Raw genomic sequence first — 22,130 nt, forward strand, 5'->3', positions numbered from 1 at the left:
AATTTTTGGACTTCCGGGGAAGAAATGGCTGAGGATAGCTCTGCTAAGAACGGAGTCAACAACTGTGGCAGAATAAAGAGCCAGTAAGCTCTTCATAACTTCTCTCTGGAGAGGGAGAGAACTTGAAATCACCCACCAGTGCGCCAGACGGTTGTTGCCCCTTGTGAGAAGACTGCAAGACAGAGGTCTCTGGTGGACTTAGAGCTCTGAGAGATAAGGGAACATCATCTTAGCTAAAACTGCCGTTGATCTCTTTCCAAAGGACATTGTTTTTGCATATTTCCCTTGCATATTTCCTTTGCAAATACTTGCATATTTCCTCTAAACAGGTTTGGAAATTGCTTGTTAACTGCTTTTCAGCTGTTGAAACATTTGGAGCAAAAGTCTGAAAACATCATATGAATCTCCTTCAATCCTTAGCAATAAATAAATAAATAAATACAAGTTTAAGGACTTGAATCACTTTTGAGGGGGGGGATAAAAAGGGTGACTAGAATGTTGATTGATTTTGTAAAGTTACAAACATACCAAAAATTCAGATGGATCTGAAATAAGATTTTGAATTAATTATAAGAACCCTTCCCATTGGAAAGTGAATATTGAAGAATTTGAATTCTTAATAAAAATGATAGGATGGGACTATGAAAATTGATACGAGCGAACTAGAAGGAACTGAAGATTACAGTTAAAGAAGAAAAACCTCTAAAGTTTACTTACTAATACAGAATGAAGCAAATACTTTAACATTAGATATGTTTAAGGATATTTGTGAACAACAGACCCAGAAATTAATTTTAGGAGTTTCTCCCATTATAGATAGATTGTCTTTAAAACATGATGAGTCTATGAAGGAGATCGGTGATCTCGAAGTGTGATATGTACAATGTTATGGAAGAGGAACAAAGTAGAAATTCTACTTTCAGATCAGTGCAGTAGATTTATAAAGGAGTTTTGTTAAAAGTCTTGATGAGTTTTGTGAGAAATTGTGAGACAAAGAAAAAAATGAAAATAAATCATCAAGACCTGGGACATTATTGGAAGGTCAGATTAGATCAGATTAGAGATTTAAAGAAATATGAGAGAAGTGATAAATTGCTAAAATTGTTTATACTCACGATGAAGGATGAAGTAATGTTTATGTTTCTTTTTTTCTTTACTAAATTATTATTATTATTTTTCTTCCTTTTATGCACTTAGTTCTTTTCATTCATTCATTCATTCATTCATTCATTCATTCATTCATTCATTCATTCATGCGTCATATGCTTAATTTATGTATCCCCATCTCCATCTCATGTTATGCCACACTTGGAATGGTTTCTTATTGGTTTAATGCTCCAGAGCAAATCATAACTTATTTAAGGGCCACCAACCCAATTTCACACATCATCTTAAACCAAAATAAAATGAACTATCCATACCATGGTGCAGAGCAATGCGTGATTGCTTCTGTCAGACTAAATGCTTCATTTTTATTTGTCTGACTCCTCTTGACTTTTATTACATCCACCTCTTCAGTTCCTGGGAAAAGGAAATGCTCAAGTTCTTTTCAGATATGTCTCCTTGAAAATTAATTTCTCTAAGAGCACATTCCAGCAGGATTTATTTCCTAATAAGTGTGCACATGACTGGAATAAAAGCAGTGTACTAAAATCAGTCAGTGGCTGTCACTATCTTAAAATATGTAAACTTTTTTTCCATTGTACAAAAATAAGTACAAAGAGAAAAATGTTTATAAGATGTTGCAGATTTTATTTTTAAGAAGCAGCAATAACAAAGGAGGAATCAAGGTGAAATTTATCACGTTATTTTTAGGCATGCTAATAGCAACTAGCTGCCAGGTTTGGGTGTTTCCCAGATAAATATGTGTTTCCTTTTGAATTCCAACCCACCCAGACAGTGTGTGAACGTGTCAAATTGATTGGGTTTGTCTCAGGAAAATGTGTAGGGCAATTCAAAAATGTCTTAATTGCTTGGGGTTCATTTAAATCAGGGGTCTCCAACCTTGGCAACTTTAAGACTTGTGGACTTGTGGACTTCAACTCAGAATACCTCAGGAATTCTGGGAGTTGAAGTCCACAAATCTTAAAGTTGTCAAGGTTGGAGACCCCTGATTTAAAGCAAATGGTTGTAAAGACTCCCTGGACTATAAGACGCATCTACCTTTTTTGGTGAGGAAAACAAGAAAAAAAAATCTGCCTCTGTCTCCCAGTAATTTTGCCTCCTTGCAGCAAACAGCCTGCTTTACTTTCATTTTCGTTTTCAGCATAGCTTGATTAGCACAAGAAAAAAAATCTGCTCCCAGCAATTTACCTCCTTGCCGCAAGCAGCAGAGGCCCTTGCAGCAATAGGCAATGGCAATCCCTGCAGCCTGAAACAGCTGAGGGTCGGGACGCCGAACTGACAATCAACTTGTGCTAATCAGGCTGTGCTGAAGCTGAAATGGGCTGTTTGTTGCTTGCTGCAAGCAGGTAAATTGCTGGGAGGCAGAGGCCAAACTGTGGGGGCAGTGTGTGGGCGGGGCTACATTCGGTGTATAACACGCACCCAAATTTTCACCCCCTTTTAGGGGGGAAAAGGTGCGTCTTATACTGTGAAAAATATGGTATTTATTTATTTCGCAGGTTCCTATCTTACTTTATGTTATTCAGGAGCTAGAACGGGAAAACCTGGCATTCCTCCATTTTTCCTCACAACCTTATGAGATAAATTGAGCTAAGAGAGAATGATCAGCTTAATAAAAAATTATTAAATTGGTACATCAGAGTCTACCATCTTAATTTTCATTTTAATATTTTTATGCTCATTCTGGTTTTATGTATTTATTGTAAGATGTTAAAACATTTTGTTAAAATCAGTGAATCAAATAAAAGATTTATGACTGCAAAGGAGAATGCTACAGTAATATTATTCATTTCTGGGAATGAACCTCAAGATCAAGAAGGACTAGCCATAGACCTCCTCTTAGAATGGGAGGACATCCCAAAGTAAAGGAAAGAAGTTTGTATTTATTTCGTTTGTACCAATTCTGAGTGGGAATTGATCAGGGTCTGGCTAAAGAAAGAGGACGAGGCTGAGTGTCAATTAAGTCAACAAAACTCTAGCTTTTGACAACCTAATAATTATGTGGTAAACACAATGTGCACAGCTACCTTGGCCAATGACTGTCAGGTAAGGAAGAATGACAGATTGGAGAAGGCTATTTTAAATGATTTTGGACCTAGCTAGGCTATCTGAAGAGTACCATATAAATCATCCTTCAAAAGTGAGATGTCTGTCTTTCAGTCCTTCTTGGTGATGGACCCTTATTTGAGCCAAGTAAAATCATAGTGGTTCATCAAGACTTTAGCTGTGTTTATGCTCCACTTAAATATGAATTGTTTGTTTGATTGTTCATCATCATCACTATCCTGATGCTTTATTGTATTTTGGTGTCATCTGTTGGACTTTCTCTAGCAAATAGGTGAATGGATTAGCTGGACAAAGCCAAATGTCAAATCCATCCTCGGTCACAAAAAATCTTTGGCTGATTATTGGCTAATCACCCGCTCTTCAATCAATTTCCTGTGTTTAATACTTTGGTGTGTGTGTGTGAAAACTGAAGGGATAGTGTTGATCCTGATGGAAGTAAAGGCAAGCTAATGAATGAATGCTTAGAAAGTTGTGGCCTGTGTTACTTTTATACTTACTAATTCATATGTCTATTCCATTTTTACATTGTTGTGCAAATTTAAAAGGGAAAAAATAGAATAGAATAGAATTTTTTATTGGCCAAGTGTGATTGGACACACAAGGAATTTGTCTTGGTACATACGCTCTCAGTGTACATAAAAGAAAAGATACGTTCATCAAGGTACAACATTTACAACACAATTGATGGTCAATATATCAATATAAATCATAAGGATTGCCAGCAACAAAGTTACAGTCATACAGTCATAAGTGGAAGAAGATGCGTGATGGGAACTATGAGAAGATTAATAGTAGTGCAGATTTAGTAAATAGTTTGACAGTGTTGAGGGACTTATTTGTTTAGCAGAGTGATGGCCTTCGGGGAAAAACTGTTCTTGTGTCTAAACTATGCAAACACTTGTGTTTTTCCTCATAAAAGTGATGTCTATAATTGCATTTGGAATGAAAGGCTATTATCTCTGAATCTCTGTGCTAAAAGATGTAAAGGTGTGTCAGTGTTTTTTAAACCACCGGGAAACCCAAAGGAGAACAACAGTACATTCCAATCCTCACATTTGTGTAGGAGAACCTTCTCCAACTTGATGACCTCCAGCCCTGCTGGGATTGTTGTTGCTCAGATTTCTAGCCAGCATAGTTAAAGAATCCTAGGAGTTGCACTTACTATGCAACAGAAAGGGCATCAGGTTAAGAAAGGCTGGCCTAAAAACCATTTAATCCGCCTGCGGAGGAATTTACAAACAATACATTTTGCAAGCACATCATATCAAACACCCTACTTAAGACTCGTGGCTTTCTGGCAACAACAGAGAAAGAATGTTTTATATAGAAACATAATTTCTTCAGTGCTGCAAAGGTGCACAAGGGAAGTCTAGTTAATACTACTCTTTTAATCTCCCTGAAATTTCAAGACATAGTACACACAGAAAGAAGTAGGAATATGATGGCCGGGCAGGCTTGGGAAAGAAGCAAAAACAGCCTTCTTTTTTCCACAAGCTCCGCAAAAGACTTTCTGGAAGACTTTTTGACCGTATTCCATCACAGTTCAAATTGTCAGCTCATACCTGTGCTTATTAGAATAGCTTTGTTTTAAGAAAGCACTGTTTTTTTTAAAACAAAAGAACAATTAGATAGCAGCTGTACAAAAAAGAAAAAAAACAAGTTTGCAATGTTTAGGAAAGACACTGAATTGTGCTTCATGTCTTTAAGGCAAATTTTTCCCCATCTTTCTCCATCTGCCTAGCAACTTGAAAGAACACAACAGCTATTCTGGACTTGATCCTCTAAATCAGGGGTGTCAAATGTGCATCATCACGGTGGTGGCACATGACATATCGCAACTTTTTCCCCCCTCTCGCTAAACCTGGTATGGCCAACACGTGACGCATCTGACCCGAGGGCTGTCAAACTGCTCTAAATTAAGAACAAGCATTTTAAACTTTTTTTGTTTTCCCGAAAAGTAGCAATATCAAAAAAAAAAAAAAAATCAGGAGTCGATTTAGTGGATTTGTCTTTGTATGGATAGTATAGGGAGTTGAGATTTAGTCCAACTATTCCAGAAGGTTGCTGGTTGAGGAGAATGGTCCACAGTCAATACCATGTATAGGAAAGCTTCAGAAGTAGTTGGATTGAGACTTATAGTAGTCCCCGACTTACGACCATTCATTTGATTGGTTGCCCATTGTCCCATAAATATATGATTGCCATTTGCAACCTTCTCTCTTAGCTTCTCCAGAAAGTCAATGGGGAAGCTGGCAGGGAAGTTTCCAAGCTGTTGCTGCCTACCAGAAGGGCTCCCCCTTGATTCTGGGTGCTGCTGCCAGAAAGAGCTGCTGCCCAAGGGAAGCTGAACAACTTAGGTGGGATACGAAAACAGAGCTCCCCTCTCAAAAATCCAAGCTCTATTTCTGCAGCCCCCTGGAGCGGTTTCCTTCCATACATAGGGGGGAGCTGAACTTCTTAGGTGGGATGGAAAAATGGAGTGGAGATCCTGAAGATCTAAGCTCCATTCCTACTGGAGGAGATCCCTTCCATGCACAGGAGGGAGCTAAACTCAGCAGACAGCTCTTTCACTCTGTCCCTTTAATGAACTGGGAGATTGGTTAATGATTGCAAGCAGGAGTACCAAGATTGCAATTGTTGAGCAAAGCACTCACATGGGTATCTCGCTTAACAACTGCTTTGCTCAAGGACTGAGATCCTGATCCCAATAGTGGTCATAAATCAAGGAATACCTGCACACAATTCTTTCATGTTGATCATGCTGGCTAGAAGTGGTCAGAACCGAAGTTCAAAATATCTGATGAGGAACACTGTTCAACAAGCTTTCCCATTCCCAGCTTTGCAGTGCAATTCAGTCTTCAACATTACCCAATCGGTGACAATGCATGTTCAATTACTTTCTCTCCTTCTATGGAAGTTTGTAGAATTCCTTAGAAAAATTCATGCAAAACATCAGAGTTTATATAATACATCAGGTTCAGTCAGGAAGATAGCGTTAAAACACAGTTGCACCGAGCACGTGTGCATGACTCATTAAAGCAACTGTCTCTTTTTCTTCGGATTGCATGGTTTATACAATAGAAGCACAATCCTAGGAGAAAACTTTAAAAAGACAGAGACATTCGTATTTCCACATATTCCAAAGCATCTCTTCTAAAGCAAATCTAAAGGATTGGCATCTTTTCCTCCCTGTTCTGTTCTATTTTCTGTTCATTTTTCCTGTTATTTGAGATCTCTGAAAAATCTGAATCTTCACCTTTTATGGTGAAACAAATTCATCTAACCTTCTCAACATGCATTTAAACAATTACGATGTCATACAAAATGAAGAATTTTAATAGAGAGACCTGGCTTTATATTTTTTTGTCTTTGGGGGAAAAGCAAAATTTTGAAAAATCTTATACAGTTTTTTTAACCATACAATCCTATGGACTCTGCTAAGAAGTAAGGTTGCTTGAAAGTTTACTATCAATAATTGGGTAGAGAACTGTAGCCCTACATCTATTTTTGGCTTCTACTTGACATGTAGCCAGCTATTATAATACATGTGATATCTTGTTCACACCCTGAGCTGACTTTACCACATCCTCTGGTGTCCAGCCCCATGACACTCCGTAAGTGAACACTGGAATTTGAACTAGTGTATTATGGCCCACTAACTATAATATACACCTACAATCAGATCAGTTTCTCTAAATGTATCAAAATTTTACCTGTAGAATTCATTTAGTCATCTGGTACTAATATGTATTGGCTTCCTCAATTTTAGAAATTTTATTCATTTTCTGATTTGTATGGTTTTGGTTTTTAATGGGAATAAAGCATTACTAATAGCAACACAGACAAATTAAGGAAAAAAATTAAGGAATAGGAAAGCAGGTTTATGCATGGACTAGTGGAGAATTCCAACACTAGGGGTGCTCAAAAGTTGTGACATGCCTTGGGGATTGTAAAGATATTTTGGTTACTTTAATATAATTTAGTTGTGTTTGGTAAGATAAATGTCATAACTTTTTTAACGTTTTGTTTGTTTCATTCATCCAGCAGGGAACCAGAGACAATCATGGATGCGTATCCAAGTATTTTTTTAAAAATCTGACCTCTGTTCAACATTTTTAGGGACAATAATAAGGCCAGGCATAAGTAGAACCACTAAAACCAGTAGACGTCAATCATATGCCATTAATTCTTATGGATCTCCATAGATCTATTACACGTAATTTTGGATCCAATCCAAAATATGTAGTAAGTGTGTCCTCTGTCTAGACATTTCCAGGATTAATTTTTAGAAACATTTTCTCATACTATGAGAACATCACTTAAGACCTTCCTGACTTCAACGAAGCTGATTTATATATGCTAATAAGGTAAGAAATACATTGATTTTACATACACTAGCCTCAGGCTGCCTCTGCCAATTCCATACCTAAATGAAATCGAAGGAAGCACTGTGGAAAACTTTAATACACTTAGAGCAGAGGTCTTCAAACTTGGCAGCTTTAAGACTTGTGGACTTCAACTCCCATAGAATTCTGGGAGTTGAAGTCCACAGGTCTTAAAGCTGCCAAGTTTGAAGACCTCTGACTTAAGAGTTTTGTTCTGTTTTGTTTTGTTTTCCAGAAGTCAACTCAATTAAAATAAATTCCAATCATGTACTTCTGTATCATTATCACAGTGCAACTGTGCCTTTCGGGGGGGAAAGGAAAGAAAAAGAAAATTAACGAGAACATGAAACTGTCACAGCTGCAAATAAAATGTAACCTTTGGGACACACCTCGGGGTTACTTGATTACCCCTCAATTCACATGTTTTTATGACATTTACTTATCTCCTACATTAATAATCTAGTCTGCCATAGCTTAATCTGCTGATTCATATTACATAGTCAGCCAGATTTCCAAGCTAAATAAGATATTGTTAGTACAAAATAGAATATTGTGATTCCTAATTACAGTTCAGAAGCTATACAAAAAGAGATCCATAATGCACAAAGGTATAGTCAAGCTGTGATTACAGCTGTCGGCAAGAAGGGGGGGGGATGTGTGCAAATGACAATCCAGCATCATGACATTTTTGATTCAAATGACAAGATTTACATACTTCTAATACTTTTGCACAATGACATCAGGGCATACACGTTGTCATATCAAAATTATCATGCAGACTGACAGTTGAGTGACACCAATTCTAAAACTAATTAGAAAAACCAAATAATGGTTTTAATAGGTTCTGAAGTTAATTTCACCTCTGGCTAATTTCTAAGGCTGTGGGTATCCTTTCAGGTAATCTGATCCTGGCCATTCAGGGCTGGAAAGACCAGTGTGTTAAATTGTGTTAGGAGATGAATAGGCTGTGCGGGTACAAATCGGTTGTCATATGATCTTAATGCCTGATTCCCACAAGCATTGTGGGAGCTGAAATTCTGTCCCAAGTGAAATTACAAGACTCGTTTTAAAGACAATTCTATGTAAAGAGCACTATGGAGGGTGGATGCAGCCAGGTGGAGTTACATGTCAGGAATACTTATAAGCCTCCATCTCATAGAAAGTCTACAGCTAAATTTTCACCTAAGCCCTCCTCTTCTAATTCCTTAATTGGCACATCTCCCTGAAGGGATTGCCATCACCTATATAGATTTTTATTTAAACTTCTATGTTACTGAATCTACTCAGATTCTCTATGACTTACAAGAATGATATATATCGACAAATTAAAACACCCCAAAGCATACACTAAAACATCCACAGGAAGACAACAATTCAAGTAAAAATATAAAAATATCATATACATCATAGCACAACAGTGGTATTCAATCATCCAAACAATTTTTACCGTATTTTACAAGCATTGCCTGGCGGAGCTTTCTTTTCATTAACTTTGGAAAGACAAGGTTAAGACTGAGTTCCGAAGGGGATTGTTCCAGAGCAGACATGGGCATTTTATGGCCCATGGGGCTGTCCCTGTCTGGCCCATGATGGTGGGCAGTGGCAGCAGGGGGAGAGACATCATCAGCATCAGGGGTAGGGCAGCAGCATCGGGGTCAGTGTTGGAGACAAGCCATCAGCTGTGTGGGGGCATCAGTGGCAGTAGCCCTCGCCACCCTCCACAACAGGAAAGCTGGCTGGGGAATTCTGGGAGTTGAAGTCCTCCAGGCTTAAAGTTGCCAAGGTTGGAGACCCCTGCTCCACAACAATCCCCATTTCTCATGTGGTCCCTTGGGAAAATTAATTGCCCATCCCTTCTTCCAGAGAAATGGTGCTATTGAAGAAAAATGGCATCTCCGAGCCTTAACAAAATCACTAAATAAGTGCTAGACTAGCACAATGTTTCTTTTGTCATTTTTTTCTCCCTCTTTCCCTGGGAGATAGCTCTGTTTTTGTTTGTTTTTGGGGGGGGGTGTTCAGCTTTAGCCTGTTCCATCCCATCAAGACCCTTCCAACCTCTTGAGCCAAAGATTATTTTGGACAAACCCATGGTGTCAGGCACAAAAGATCAGGTCCATATGTGAAGAGTCAATTAAACTTGATTTATTGCTATTCATGCCTACACACAGGAATATTCTCAATTAATGGTTAGCACCCCATTGGAGTTAGAGAAAGGTCAACAGAATTCAAGGGAGGTTGGACTTAATTTGCTTGTGGCTAAGTAGAGATTCTAGGCTGATCCCTCTTTTAACTCTGCCCCCAGGTTTTGCCATCCCTTCTCCAACACAAGAGGTCATGAACTCCTAAGCTTTCCCAGACCTGCCTCCCACAAGGCATGGAGACTAAAGTTGCCTCACCCAACAACGATATGGGGTACACGCCCAAAGACCAGGTCTAGTTGCCCAAATAGGGCCAGTATACCAACATATCTCATTGATATATGTTGGCTGGTATACTAACCTATACCAACAGGAGCCATAGTTATCTCTGCAGCCCAGCTTAACACATAGACATTCACCCATCTCAACTCATATGCAAGAGGTGTTTTAAGGCGAGAGTTGACATGAACCTTGAACTTGGAATCAAGGACCCAAAACACAGGAGGGTAGATTACTGAAAGAATAATACCATTACCCTCACTAATTATGTTTTGGTAATACACACTAAATATTTTACCTATCTTTTCTAAAATCTGGCTATATTGGCTTTGATTACCTTGCTCAATAGTAGTACCTGTGAGAGGGAACTTGGAGTCCTAGTGGACAACCATTTAGATATGAGCCAGCAGTGTGCAGCAGCTGCCAAAAAAGCCAACACAATTCTGGGCTGCATAAACAGAGGGATAGAATCAAGATCACGTGAAGTGTTAATACCACATTATAATGTCTTGGTAAGGCCACACTTGGAATATTGCATTCAGTTTTGGTCGCCACGATGTAAAAAGGATGTTGAGACTCTAGAAAGAGTGCAGAGAAGAGCAACAAAGATGATTAGGGGACTGGAGGCTAAAACATATGAAGAATGGTTGCAGGAACTCGGTATGCCTAGTTTAATGAAAAGAAGGACTAGGGCAGTGCTTCTCAATTATTTTCTGTCATGCCCCCCTAGGAAGAAGAAAACATTTTTCGCGCCCCCCCGCGCGACTTTCTTTCAGGCGTTTTTCTCCTTGAAAGGGAGGAGCATGCGCAGTCACATGTACTGGCAGTCCCACACTAAAGATGGCTCCGACAGGCTCGTGTCACAAGGGTTTTGGACAGCCAATCAGATGCTCCCGTTGTTCTCTGATTGGATACAGAGACATAAACACGGGGCTTAGCTTGTTTGCCGAGGTCAAACGCGCCCCCCTTTACGGAGCCTCGCGCCCCCCCTGGGGGGCGCGCCCCACTATTTGAGAAACGCTGGACTAGGGGAGACATGATAGCAGTGTTCCAATATCTCAGGGGTTGCCACAAAGAAGAGGGAGTCAAACTATTCTCCAAAGCACCTGAGGGTAGAACAAGAAGCAATGGGTGGAAACTAATCAAGGAGAGAAGCAACCTAGAACTAAGGAGAAATTTCCTGACAGTTAGAACAATTAACCAGTGGAATGACTTGCCTGCAGAAGTTGTAAATGCTCCAACACTGGAAATTTTTAAGAAAATGTTGGATAGCCATTTGTCTGAAATGGTGTAGGGTTTCCTGCCTGGGCAGGGGGTTGGACTAGAAGACCTCCAAGGTCCCTTCCAACTCTGATGATATTATTATTATTATTATTATTATTATTATTATTATTATTATTATTATTATTATTATTATTATTATTATTATTATTATTATTGTCATCATGGCTGACCTTGTGGCAGCATGACACCAGTTGGGAAAGACATCAGACCATACATCTCCTCATCAGAACCTAACAATCTGTTCACATTTGTTTCCCCATCTGACTGTTAAAGAAATTGTGTGTGTTAGGTATCAAAATGTGCAGTGTTGCAATCCATGCCCCACCACTTTCTGATGTGTTTTGACAATGCAAATAAATAGAAATGGCACCTGGGCCACAACAAAGTGCTTGTTAACATATAGGTCATTACCATTTATAGAGTACACACTAGTCCTAATATCTCAATCTGAAAGTTAAGTGGTAGGCAGACATTGATAGTTGGGCTCTGTAGTTGATGATGCTTTGCCATATATACATCCAGCTTCTTCTAGGCTCAGTATAGCTGATTGGCAGGAGCAAACGAAACTGCAATTTTGTTTGTTTGCATGATATCCATCCATCCATCCATCTATCTATTTATCTATCTATCTATCTATCATCTATCTATCTCTACCTACTTACCTACCTACTTGTTTATCTCTATCATCAAAATGATACAACCAAGTACTCTGGGTGGTTTACAGCTACAAACCATAAAATAATATGTTCCTATGCCATCAACACTTTGAACTGGACTCGGAAGCAAACCGGGACTCAATGTAATCCATGCCCAAAATTGGTCAGGAAGCTGCATTCTGCACCAGCTGCAGCTTCCAGATATCTTCAGGGATATGGAACACATTGTAATAATTCATACGGGAGATGTCCAGGGCATGAGTAAATGAGAAGAGGCCTCCCAATCCAGGAAGAAGTGGACCTGGCACACAACACAGCAGGAGTTGTGAGTTACGGAGGAGCCTCAGATAACAAACCAAGTTACGGAGGAGCCTCAGATAACAAACCGTGACAGTGCAATCCCATCCAAGATGAAAGAGGGTAAACCCCTGGAAACAGAGGAGCCCTCCCCACCCTTGCAGCCACTCCAACACACCAGGATTTGGTTCCATATCCAGACCCTCACAGCCTCCAGGAACCACAAAACAACATCAACAACATTCACTTAGTTCACCCAGGCTGAAGATGTGAACTGGGGATCGTCTACATACTGATGATACCTCATCCAGTGATGACAGATAATCTCATCCACTGGCTTCCTGTAAATGTTAAAAAGGAGCAGAAAGAAAACTATAGAGCAGGGGCCTATATAAAACTATACAGACACCATAGAGCAGGGGCCGCGGACTGGACTTCTCGTTTCCTATCAACATAGATTGGGACCAGTCATGGAGGAAGGAGGTGAACCAGCACAATACTCTGCCTCCCATTCCCAAATCCTGGAGCTGACTCAAGAGAAATCAAGAAGAGCAATGGATGGATGCTCTACCTTCATCCTGTTTCCATCAGAAATCATCCAAATGCATAACCGGTTCTGTTTTTGTCCCATATCCATGTCTGAAGCCGAACTGGAAGGGTCCAGATAATCTATTTCATTCAGAATCGTCCGGAGTTACAGTGCCACCACCCTCTTACAAAATTATCTAAACCATAACCTAGGCATGCAAAAACTGTAAATTTTGCCATAAATCATCATTAATAGTAGCTAGATTCACAGAATGACTTATGCCATGAACAAAGATTTATCAACCACAATGACTAAGCCGAAACCAAATAAACAAGGGGTCCCCAACCCCCAGTCCATGGACCAGCATCAGTCTGTGACATGCCAGGAATCAGTCCGCGTAAACAAGCAAAGCTCTATCCGCAGGATGCAGACAGCACACAAAACCACGCCCCTTCTGGTCCGGGGAAACACCTTTCTGGTGGCCACTGAAATAAGCCATATTAATGGCTTAGCACAGTATACCAACCCAGGCACAACACATCAATGTAATATCTAGTAACAAGAATTTTAGGAACTGCCCTAGAAGTTTGCTTTTTCCCATAGTTACTAGTGATGACACTTTAAATATGCCACACAACCAAGTAATTGGCTTGTCAGAAACTTGCTGGAAAGGAAGAATTGTAAAAAGTCAAATGCTTGATAGTTGGTCTTAAGATTTTTATGCCACTATTAACCTTGCTTTGTAACATTAGATAAAATGTCCAAGTCCAGATTCACAATTTCCTACATGGGACCTACTGTAGGGAAATGATGAAGTTTGTCCCTGAACTGTGATCAAACCATGGTACTTCATTCAAATTGACAAAAGTAACAAGTTCAGATGACATTAACAGTATTCAATCAGGAAGACAATTCTGAATTTTGACCAAAGCTAACACAACCAGCTTCCCCAAATTACTGATTCCCTGATGCCTTAGAGTGCAACTCCCACATACTTCCAGATGACATGGTCTATACTGGCTGGAAATTCTGGATCTTCCCAATACAAGAAGAGAGCATTAGAATGGGGAAAGTTACAGTCGAGATTTGTAAATCCACACATAATTCTGTTATGTCTTCAATTTTGTGTAATACACAAATCTTTTTTTTTTTTTGGTTTATTTGTTGGCAGACAACCAATGGGCAGGGAATTATTTTACAGAAAGACAACCAACATCAGGGCAGCCACCAGTGATCACCAGAAATCACTTTCTCCGCAATGAAACTGGACACTGTCATCAGCCATTATTGATAATAATTTGTGGCAAAAAATACAGTTTTTGTACTTCTTGGTTATGGTTTAATATATAATTACATATAGTTTTATATATGAAGAAGGCAGTGGTGCTGCAACTCCAGAGGATCCTGGATGTAAGCTTTCAGCAAAGAGTTTAAGACACACTGACGTAAACACACATTGACCTCAGTCTGAATAGTTACTGTTGGACTTTGAAGTTTGTTTTACCCTTTCATCCTGATAGGTGAAACAAATGCATCTATTGTATCCATTTCTCACTGTTGCTTCAATGAGGGATCAGTGGAGGGAAGAAGGGTGGTTTTCTTGGTGGAAAGAATGCTGAGAAGGGAATGGAAGCCCATGGTTTTTTTGTCTCTAATCTGAATCCAATCACAGCATCTCCAATCCTTTTACGACTATCAAAAGAGACTCAAATTTCCTTTGGGGCTATGATGAAGCATTATTTGAATTTTACATTATTTTCTTGTAAGCAATTAGGAAGATTATTAATGGAAAAGTCATGGTTTCGATCAATAAAAGCAAGTGGATTTGCATCAATACGCCTTTTATGTCAAAAATCCCTAAAACACTTACAGAACCACTAACAAATACCCAGTAATTTCCTTTCTAATCAAAGTCTACCTAGAAGAACATTTCATGGAGTTCAGTGTACATATTTAAGATTTCCTCCATCACCAAAGACAAGAAAAATAAAAACAAAATTGTTAAAAACAATATGACAACTCAGAACAGAAAAATAGTATCACATTTCTGAATACCAGATTTGTGGTATTTCTTACCTCATATAAGATGGTTACAGCCTTGTAAAAACCTAGTTCTGCCTCCCCACCATCACCGATATATATTTTGAGATAATATTTTTGCAGGCCTCTATTATTACTGCTTTACTCAGAATAAATTGATCCCAATTTATGTAGGCTACGATGATCTTTCACATTTCTATTTTACAGTTCGGAAATCTGATACATGTCTTGTAGTAGGTTCATGCAGAAAGGACTCTTCGCCTACAAACACTGCTTTAAGATATTGCTTCGAAGAAATTATCTTATTAACTTCCTCTTCCTTTTGACCAATCAGCCAATACAAACAGAATCAGTAGGGCCAAGATGGCTACTTCATAACCCAAATACAACTGTCTAATGCAACGGTCCCCAACCTTATTTACTTATTTATTTATTTTGTCAAAACAGTTTGTCACAACACAATTTATTTTGCCACAAGCATAATCATGAAATAACTATACAATATTATTTAATATATATTTAAATAAATATATTATATTTATTTATTTATATATTTAAATAAACTTTTACAGTTTGGAGGACAGGCAAGGGGGGGAGGGGATGGTTCCATGTGAATGGCAGGCGTGTGTGCACGCACACAGTTCCTTTGCTCACGAGTATCCATCACTCATGCAAGTGGAACTGCACATGAGCCCAGAGGTTGGGGACCCTTGATCTAAGGAACAAAGCAAGAAGGTCAAATTTATGAAATTTTTCAACAGATGAAATCCTGCTCATTGGAGTAACAAGCCAACCCATATCTGTGACGGACATAGCTCCTAGAGAACAAAAAACTGCACTTTCTGAAGCTATATTTACGAACTTTTATTGGTTGCCTCTTTTTGTTCTTTCACTGGGTCACTTTCAATGAATCTGCCACTGCTTATTTTGCAATTTCAAAGAGACACGAGAGTCCCCACCACTCCACCAGATATTTGATGCGAGTTTCCTTCCCTGTTCCTCTTTCTGCCCCAACCCTTAACAAGTTTTGCAGATTCAAGTCCCTCCTGACATACCCATGAAGACAAACATAGAGATGGTGGCTTAGATGAGGATTCCCAAGAGAATGTCATATATGGATTCACAGAAAAGTCCACCTGCATCTCCGCACTTGAACAACTCAGTATTTGTCTATATGTAGAGAGGCAGAAATGATTTCCCAAAAACTGCAGTTATAATTTATCTCCAGAAGCCCATGGCAACCATAGACTTTCTAACAAATTTGGGAGAACCATATAAAAATAGACACTTTAAGTAGTTAGATCCAAGCCCTGAGAGTTACTGTCCAGTATGATTGAGCAAATCTTTCTAAAAATGTCCTTCACAGAAAAACATCTGAACCCCTGCTGTTTTTTACTTGTTAAAGCAGCCACATCTTTTTCTAGGCCCATGCAACTGCTCCTCTGTCCCACACACATGCACTTGCTCAACCACTTTGTCCCACTGATGGGGAGAGGGAAGTGAACTTAAGACAGGACAGCATGCTATTAGTAATTAAGACTGGAAGTTATCAGCTTGTGCACCGTAGTCCTAAGGGCATTTTCTTCTAAGAAGAAATTAATTTGGTTTATCAATCAAACCTGATAAAAAGTATTCCTGGCTGTGACTGAAACATGGGAAAGTGTTTAGATATACAGCTGCAGAAACACCTACCACCTGCTTCTTTGCTCCACCTGTTACCTCTTCCAGAATATAAACTTTATTATTGCTCTGGAATTGACACTTCCCAGTCACATCCCTTGTTTTATCTGGATTCAATTTCAGGTTATTATACTTTTTTGATACTTAACCTACGGTGTATAACCATAGTCCAAAGCACGGCTACTTGCAACCGTAGGGAGACTTCTTCTATCTTCTTCAACCATGGGGCTTTTGCTGCCCCATGAATGTGAAGGAGTAAGAGATAACCGTCAATTTTCCATCAAGAGATAGTTACTGTGATAGGTAAAAGCCTAGGACATCATCTTCCAGAAACAGTTATGGCCTACTGGAGTAGTCTCATCACAACTAAGGGATATTATAGTGAGACACATCTGCACAGTTGAGCTGACTCAGCCATTGTGTTCCAATACAATATGGAGCCAGATAGCGTTCTCAATGACTAGGAATGCTGATACACAGAGCTCTATCAAATCCACTTGGTTCCTTATACCAAGTAGGGTACCCAAACAAAGCAGAAATCTCCATCAGTGGTTTATTTAGAATTACAGGTAGTCCTCCACTTACAACAGTTCACTTAGTGACTGTTTAAAGTTACAATGGCACTGAAAAAAGTGACTTATGACCATTTTTCACACTTATGGCCATTGCAGCATCCCCATGGTCATGTGATCAAAATTCAGGTGCTTGACAACTGATTCACATTTATGACGGCTGCAGTGTCCTGGGATCAGGTGATCACATTTTGCGACCTTTTGTCAAGCAAAGTTAATGGGGAAACCAGATTCACTTAACAACCATGTTACCAATTTAACAACTGCAGTGATTCATTTTAAAAATGTGGCAGTTAAAGTTGTAAAATGGGGCAAAACTCACTTAACAAACTTCTCATTTGGCAATATAAATTGTGGTGGGCTCAATTGGGGTCACAAGTCAAGGACTAGCCGTACATATATTTATCTTATTCTGCACTGTACCATCACAATTCTGTCTTCAGAGTTCTCCTTAGATAATGAAAATACCAGAAAGAAACATCCCAGGAGCCAAACGAATTACTTCCAGCCCAGCAATGGATTGTCTTCACAGGCTAGGAAAGATGTCGAAGAGTTGAATGTGCAGTTATGTAAAAGCTCAATTCTTTATTAAGAAGAAATCAGGTTTGATCAAGGCCAACTGAGTTTGTGCAGGGGCGGAGACTTCAGGTGTTTGGGTATAGTCCAGCTCTTCCAACAACCACACCTGGCTGCAATTTGTCCTGACTTCCTAATTTGGAAGATGATTTCGTATCACTTTGGATGATGATTTCGTATCAGTTTGCTTTTGTGTTTTAAACAGGGTCTGGGTTTACATAGCAGAGTTATTGTTAGACTGATACGTTTGTGTAGCAATAATGCAGATCATGAACTACCTTCTATCTGGCAAGGACACGCACATGAAAAGCTGCAACCTGGTGGTCACATCTGAATGATCAAAGCCTCCTTCCTTCTGTACTCACATCAATGTTGCACACATGTGAAGAGGCAGGGCTTCAATTATACAGCCATGGTAGCCACCATGATTATTTATTTTTGACATCTACCAGCAGACATTTTTGGCAATCACTAATCTTTAATACAGAAAGAGTCTAAATTAAATTATTGACTAAATTTGAGAAACTATAGTAAGATGGCAGAATGTCCTAGTGACTCTTTTACATATACAATTATTTAAATATAACAATCTTTCTTATTTTGCATAATTTTTCTGCATAACTGCCCTGTTTATTTTTTTTTCCCCACCGCTATGAGATGAATTCTAGATAAACATTAAGAAAGTGAATCTTGCTATTTTTTTAAAAAAAATTACTTCCAGGTACACGTGTCTAGAACTGCAATCTTAAGTTATTTGTTTACACATGCTTTGCTGGAACCAAGCCTTAGGAGATTGGCATGGTGCTTATACCCACCAAAAAGGAAAGTGGGAAAAGAAGCATACAGTAAAATCCAAAGGGGAGTTGGTTTACCGTTGGGTACATGCCAGCTGTGGCATGAGTCAGATGTACCCAAGGAAACACATGTTCACACTTGTGGCAGCTCTCCCAGCCGCTGGGCAAAGAAAGAAGGGAGAGCTGAGCAATTCCTTTCTACTAACGAAATAAAATGCAACTCCTGGAAGGAAGTTGTAAAAAAGATAAGTACAGAAGAAGTTTGTAGTTCAGACACATTCATGTCAATCCCAAAGAGCATTGTCACTTCTAGTTCATTCTTCCCAGTTTTGCTTTTATTTCACATAAAATGGGATAGATTTTTTCAACTTTGGTCATGAGACAAAATATAGGAATTTTTCTTTTGCATCTAACAACACATGTATGGGACTGACTTCTGAACTGGAAATCACTGGTTTTAAGTGAGTTGTGCTCTTGTGTTGCCTTAACCCCATTTAGCTATCCTGAGACCAATAATACTGAAACTACTTTACAAGACTGCTTGCAGCGTAAGAAGGCAACGAAAGAAAATACACTAAAAGCTACAAGAAGATAATGGAAAAATTTGCTAAAAACTCTACACTGCTAGTAAAGTGCTGCCCTCCCTTTCTCCAAACCCCCAACTTTCAAATGCACATAAATTGAACCACATAATTGCTGTCGGTTTAGTACTTCTTGGGGTAATAGCATGGTCTCCATCCAAAGATAGCACAGGTAGCATTTCAGTTCTGCTTCTTCTGCTTTCTCCAGTGCAAAACAGATTTTAAGCACAAATATTGGACCAACGCTCTTCAAATACCCTTTCCCCTTTTGATTCCAAATTCTCAAGACATACTTAATATGTCTGTGTAGTCACAGTAATGACTGTGGTGGCTGACTTTGGAGCAGTCATTCTAATGGGCAACAATCTTTGGCAGGTGGTTTTTTACAGGTTGGGCTTTTTATAATTTGCACAAGAATAAGCGAGACAGAGTGGATTTTGTTCTGTGTCTCCTGAATTGCTGGCACTCCCAATTTTTGGATTCACTTTCTCGATGAAGAGCCTTGTCCAGCCCCTGCATCTGCAGAAAAACAGGAATTTAAGGGCAGAAATACCCAAGGCAGAGTGCTTAGCCTCACTCTGGGGTTGGTACTGCAAGGTAAAAGATGCATAAAATGGAAATGTTTTCCCTTTTTCTTCAAAGATACCTTCAGAATGGGCATGCTGAAGTCTCCAGGTTGTTGCTGTTGTTGTTGCTGTTTTTGAATCTGAGAAACTACTTTGGTTGTTTTTACCCTACCCTTTGGCACTGCTGTGACTTTATGTTCTTTGGCTGGGGAGGGGGGGAATAGAATTGTAAATGCCCCCTTTTGTTACAAGACCACCCCTACCCTACCAAACATCCCTCGCGATCAGGACTCAAGAATGCAGGGCACAGCGGGCAGATCGGTTCCTATTGTTTGTCTTCTAAAGCCCGCTGCACAGCCCCCTCCCTTTGAGGGTCTCCTTGATGTAAATCACAGCAACTTTGAACCAGGTAGGACTCTCCAGATCGTTTGAACCTCAGAACAAGCGGAGTTTTTCAAACGAATAGTTCCGTTCGGACATTTTGATTTGATTCCCATCCGTTTGCCCCGCTTCCTGAAGCTCATCTGGTCCCAGCCGAATCAGTCCCAGCTAACAGGTGGCTGATGGTTTTTATTTCCCCCCCCCACCCCAACCGTTTTCTTGACTTGTTCTAAGTAAAAACAGCCGCGCGCTGATCAAACTACAACCGATTTCGGGTGGCAAGAGGAAGAGATCAGCGCAGCACACCGGCGGAAGTGAGCCCGATTCGCAGCCACCTCCTGCTACACTCCACACCTCCATCCTCTGGTGCGGCAGTGCAACCAGGACACCGTTTTCAGCTTCCAGGCACAAACTTCAAAAGCTGCGCCTCCAGCTACGTTGCCCCGCAACAAGCCCGGGCGGAGCAGCAGTTCGGAACCCCTGACGCCCCTCTCTTGCCACGGAGGCACAGGCAGACCCCTCCTAAAAAGCGACCACTCCCCCCCCCCACCGAGCGATCATCAGCCCCGAGGGAACAAAACTCACGAGATTCTTCCCGCCGGATCTCCCACCTGCAGGGCTTGCGCGCGCTTTCCGTACAGCAATCCCAGCAGTTGCTCTTTTTTAAATTTTATTTTTATTTGCTCGATTCCACTTCAAAAAAGCGACAACCGGCACTTCCACTGGTCAATCAAGTGACACCACCACCACCCCCTCGATCCTGCAGAGAGCAGCTCGTGAGCACCCGGTGATTCAAGAGCCCCGGAGAGAGCTACACCCCCCCCCAAGCGAGTCCACAGCGCCTCATGGCTGGACAGGCCGATTCCACCCGCCTGCCCGGCTGCCCCGATCCTTTCCCAGCAACCGAGTACCCTGCTTCGGCCAAATTCCTCTCAGCCGCGCCCCGGAAAAAGACAACTTACAGCCTCTTGTTCGGGTTCAGCTGCTGATGCATGGCGAGAGAAAATCCGAAAAAGCTGCCGGGTTCGCCGTCCCATTTGACTACGTTGTCCGTGTCCAGGTTGAAGGCGCGGGCGATTCCAGCCAAGAGGCACAGGTAGAAAAGCGAAAGCATTTTGCCTCCCGAAGAGCGAGTGCCCGCCGATCCTGCCGCCGCTGCTGCTGTTCCGCCCGCCGGAATCCCCAGGAAAGCCAGTCTTGGGGGGCGCCCCTCGTCCTGCTGGCCACCGATCGACGCCTCTCCCCTTGCGGCCGCTCTGAATGGGCTCGTTGTTCTCTCCAGAGATTTGCTCGGGCTTTACACCAAGTGACGAATAACAAGCCAGGAGCCCCGCCCCGTCTCTCCCCAACCAGGCAGGAGCGCCTCGCCTTGCCCTACCCTACCCTGCCCAGCTTGCCAGCCTCCTGTTGCCCAGAAAAAGGACTCGCACCAACTATAAAGCGCCCAGGGCCAGAGGCTTTTAGTTTGGGAGGAGGAGCAGCGTTTATGTGAGGTCAGAACGTGTGAAGGCCACCACGGTGATCAATGGAGACTTGCCTATCCGGATATCTTTTGGGTTGGTCAGTTCTAGGGCTGGCACCGGATTTGTGGGCGAATTGAGTGCAACCTCTGCCTCAGGCAAGAAAAATTGGAACCGATGTATCCCAGATATCCCAGAACTTCTTCAGATATCCGTTTTAGAACAGAAATGGGTGAGGAGGCTTTTGGCAGGTGAGGATTCCTAAGCTGTTCATGTTCCCCGGTGACCATTCAACCCCGGTGAAATCTCACACCCTTTAATTATTCTATAAAAACCGGGAGAAATTGCAGGTTGCTCAGGCCATGGTGCAAGATCGTGGGATAGGACTTCTGGGCCTGAAAAAGTGGCCGGCTCTTAAGCTTCCAATTAACGTTCCAGTGGTGATATCTGTTATTGCTGGTAAGGGTTTATATTTGTTATCTGAAATGCAATGTTGGAAACATCACAAAAGAGTTCTCAGAATGTTTATTCAAGATACCATTTGAGCAGGTGGCCATGAATATGGAATCTGGGAAAAGAGTGAAGAGGCCGGGCAAATATTGTTAGATACGGAAAGGCTGAGAACGCTCTCAGACCTCAAACACTTAAAGTGCTCTTCAGATAGCTGAAGTGCCCACAGAACAGAAATATTTATTCTATGCTGGATGTAGGGGATTAGAT

The 22,130-nt window shown here is 40.7% G+C and overlaps 1 protein-coding gene across 2 annotated transcripts in view; it reads right to left on the reverse strand.

Annotated features, from left to right (window-relative positions):
* ITGA6 (integrin subunit alpha 6) overlaps positions 1-21,213 on the reverse strand; it is a 75,424-nt gene extending 54,211 nt beyond the window's left edge. For both annotated transcript variants that reach the window (XM_058190543.1, XM_058190534.1), the window contains exon 1: positions 20,913-21,213. In XM_058190543.1, the coding sequence (XP_058046526.1) occupies positions 20,913-21,064 (152 nt within the window). In that variant the 5' untranslated portion in view covers positions 21,065-21,213. The remainder of the gene's footprint in view (positions 1-20,912) is intronic.
* Between the last annotated feature and the right edge of the window lie 917 nt (positions 21,214-22,130).

The sequence above is a fragment of the Ahaetulla prasina genome, chromosome 1, assembly GCF_028640845.1.
Source record: "Ahaetulla prasina isolate Xishuangbanna chromosome 1, ASM2864084v1, whole genome shotgun sequence".
Lineage (NCBI taxonomy): Eukaryota > Metazoa > Chordata > Lepidosauria > Squamata > Colubridae > Ahaetulla > Ahaetulla prasina.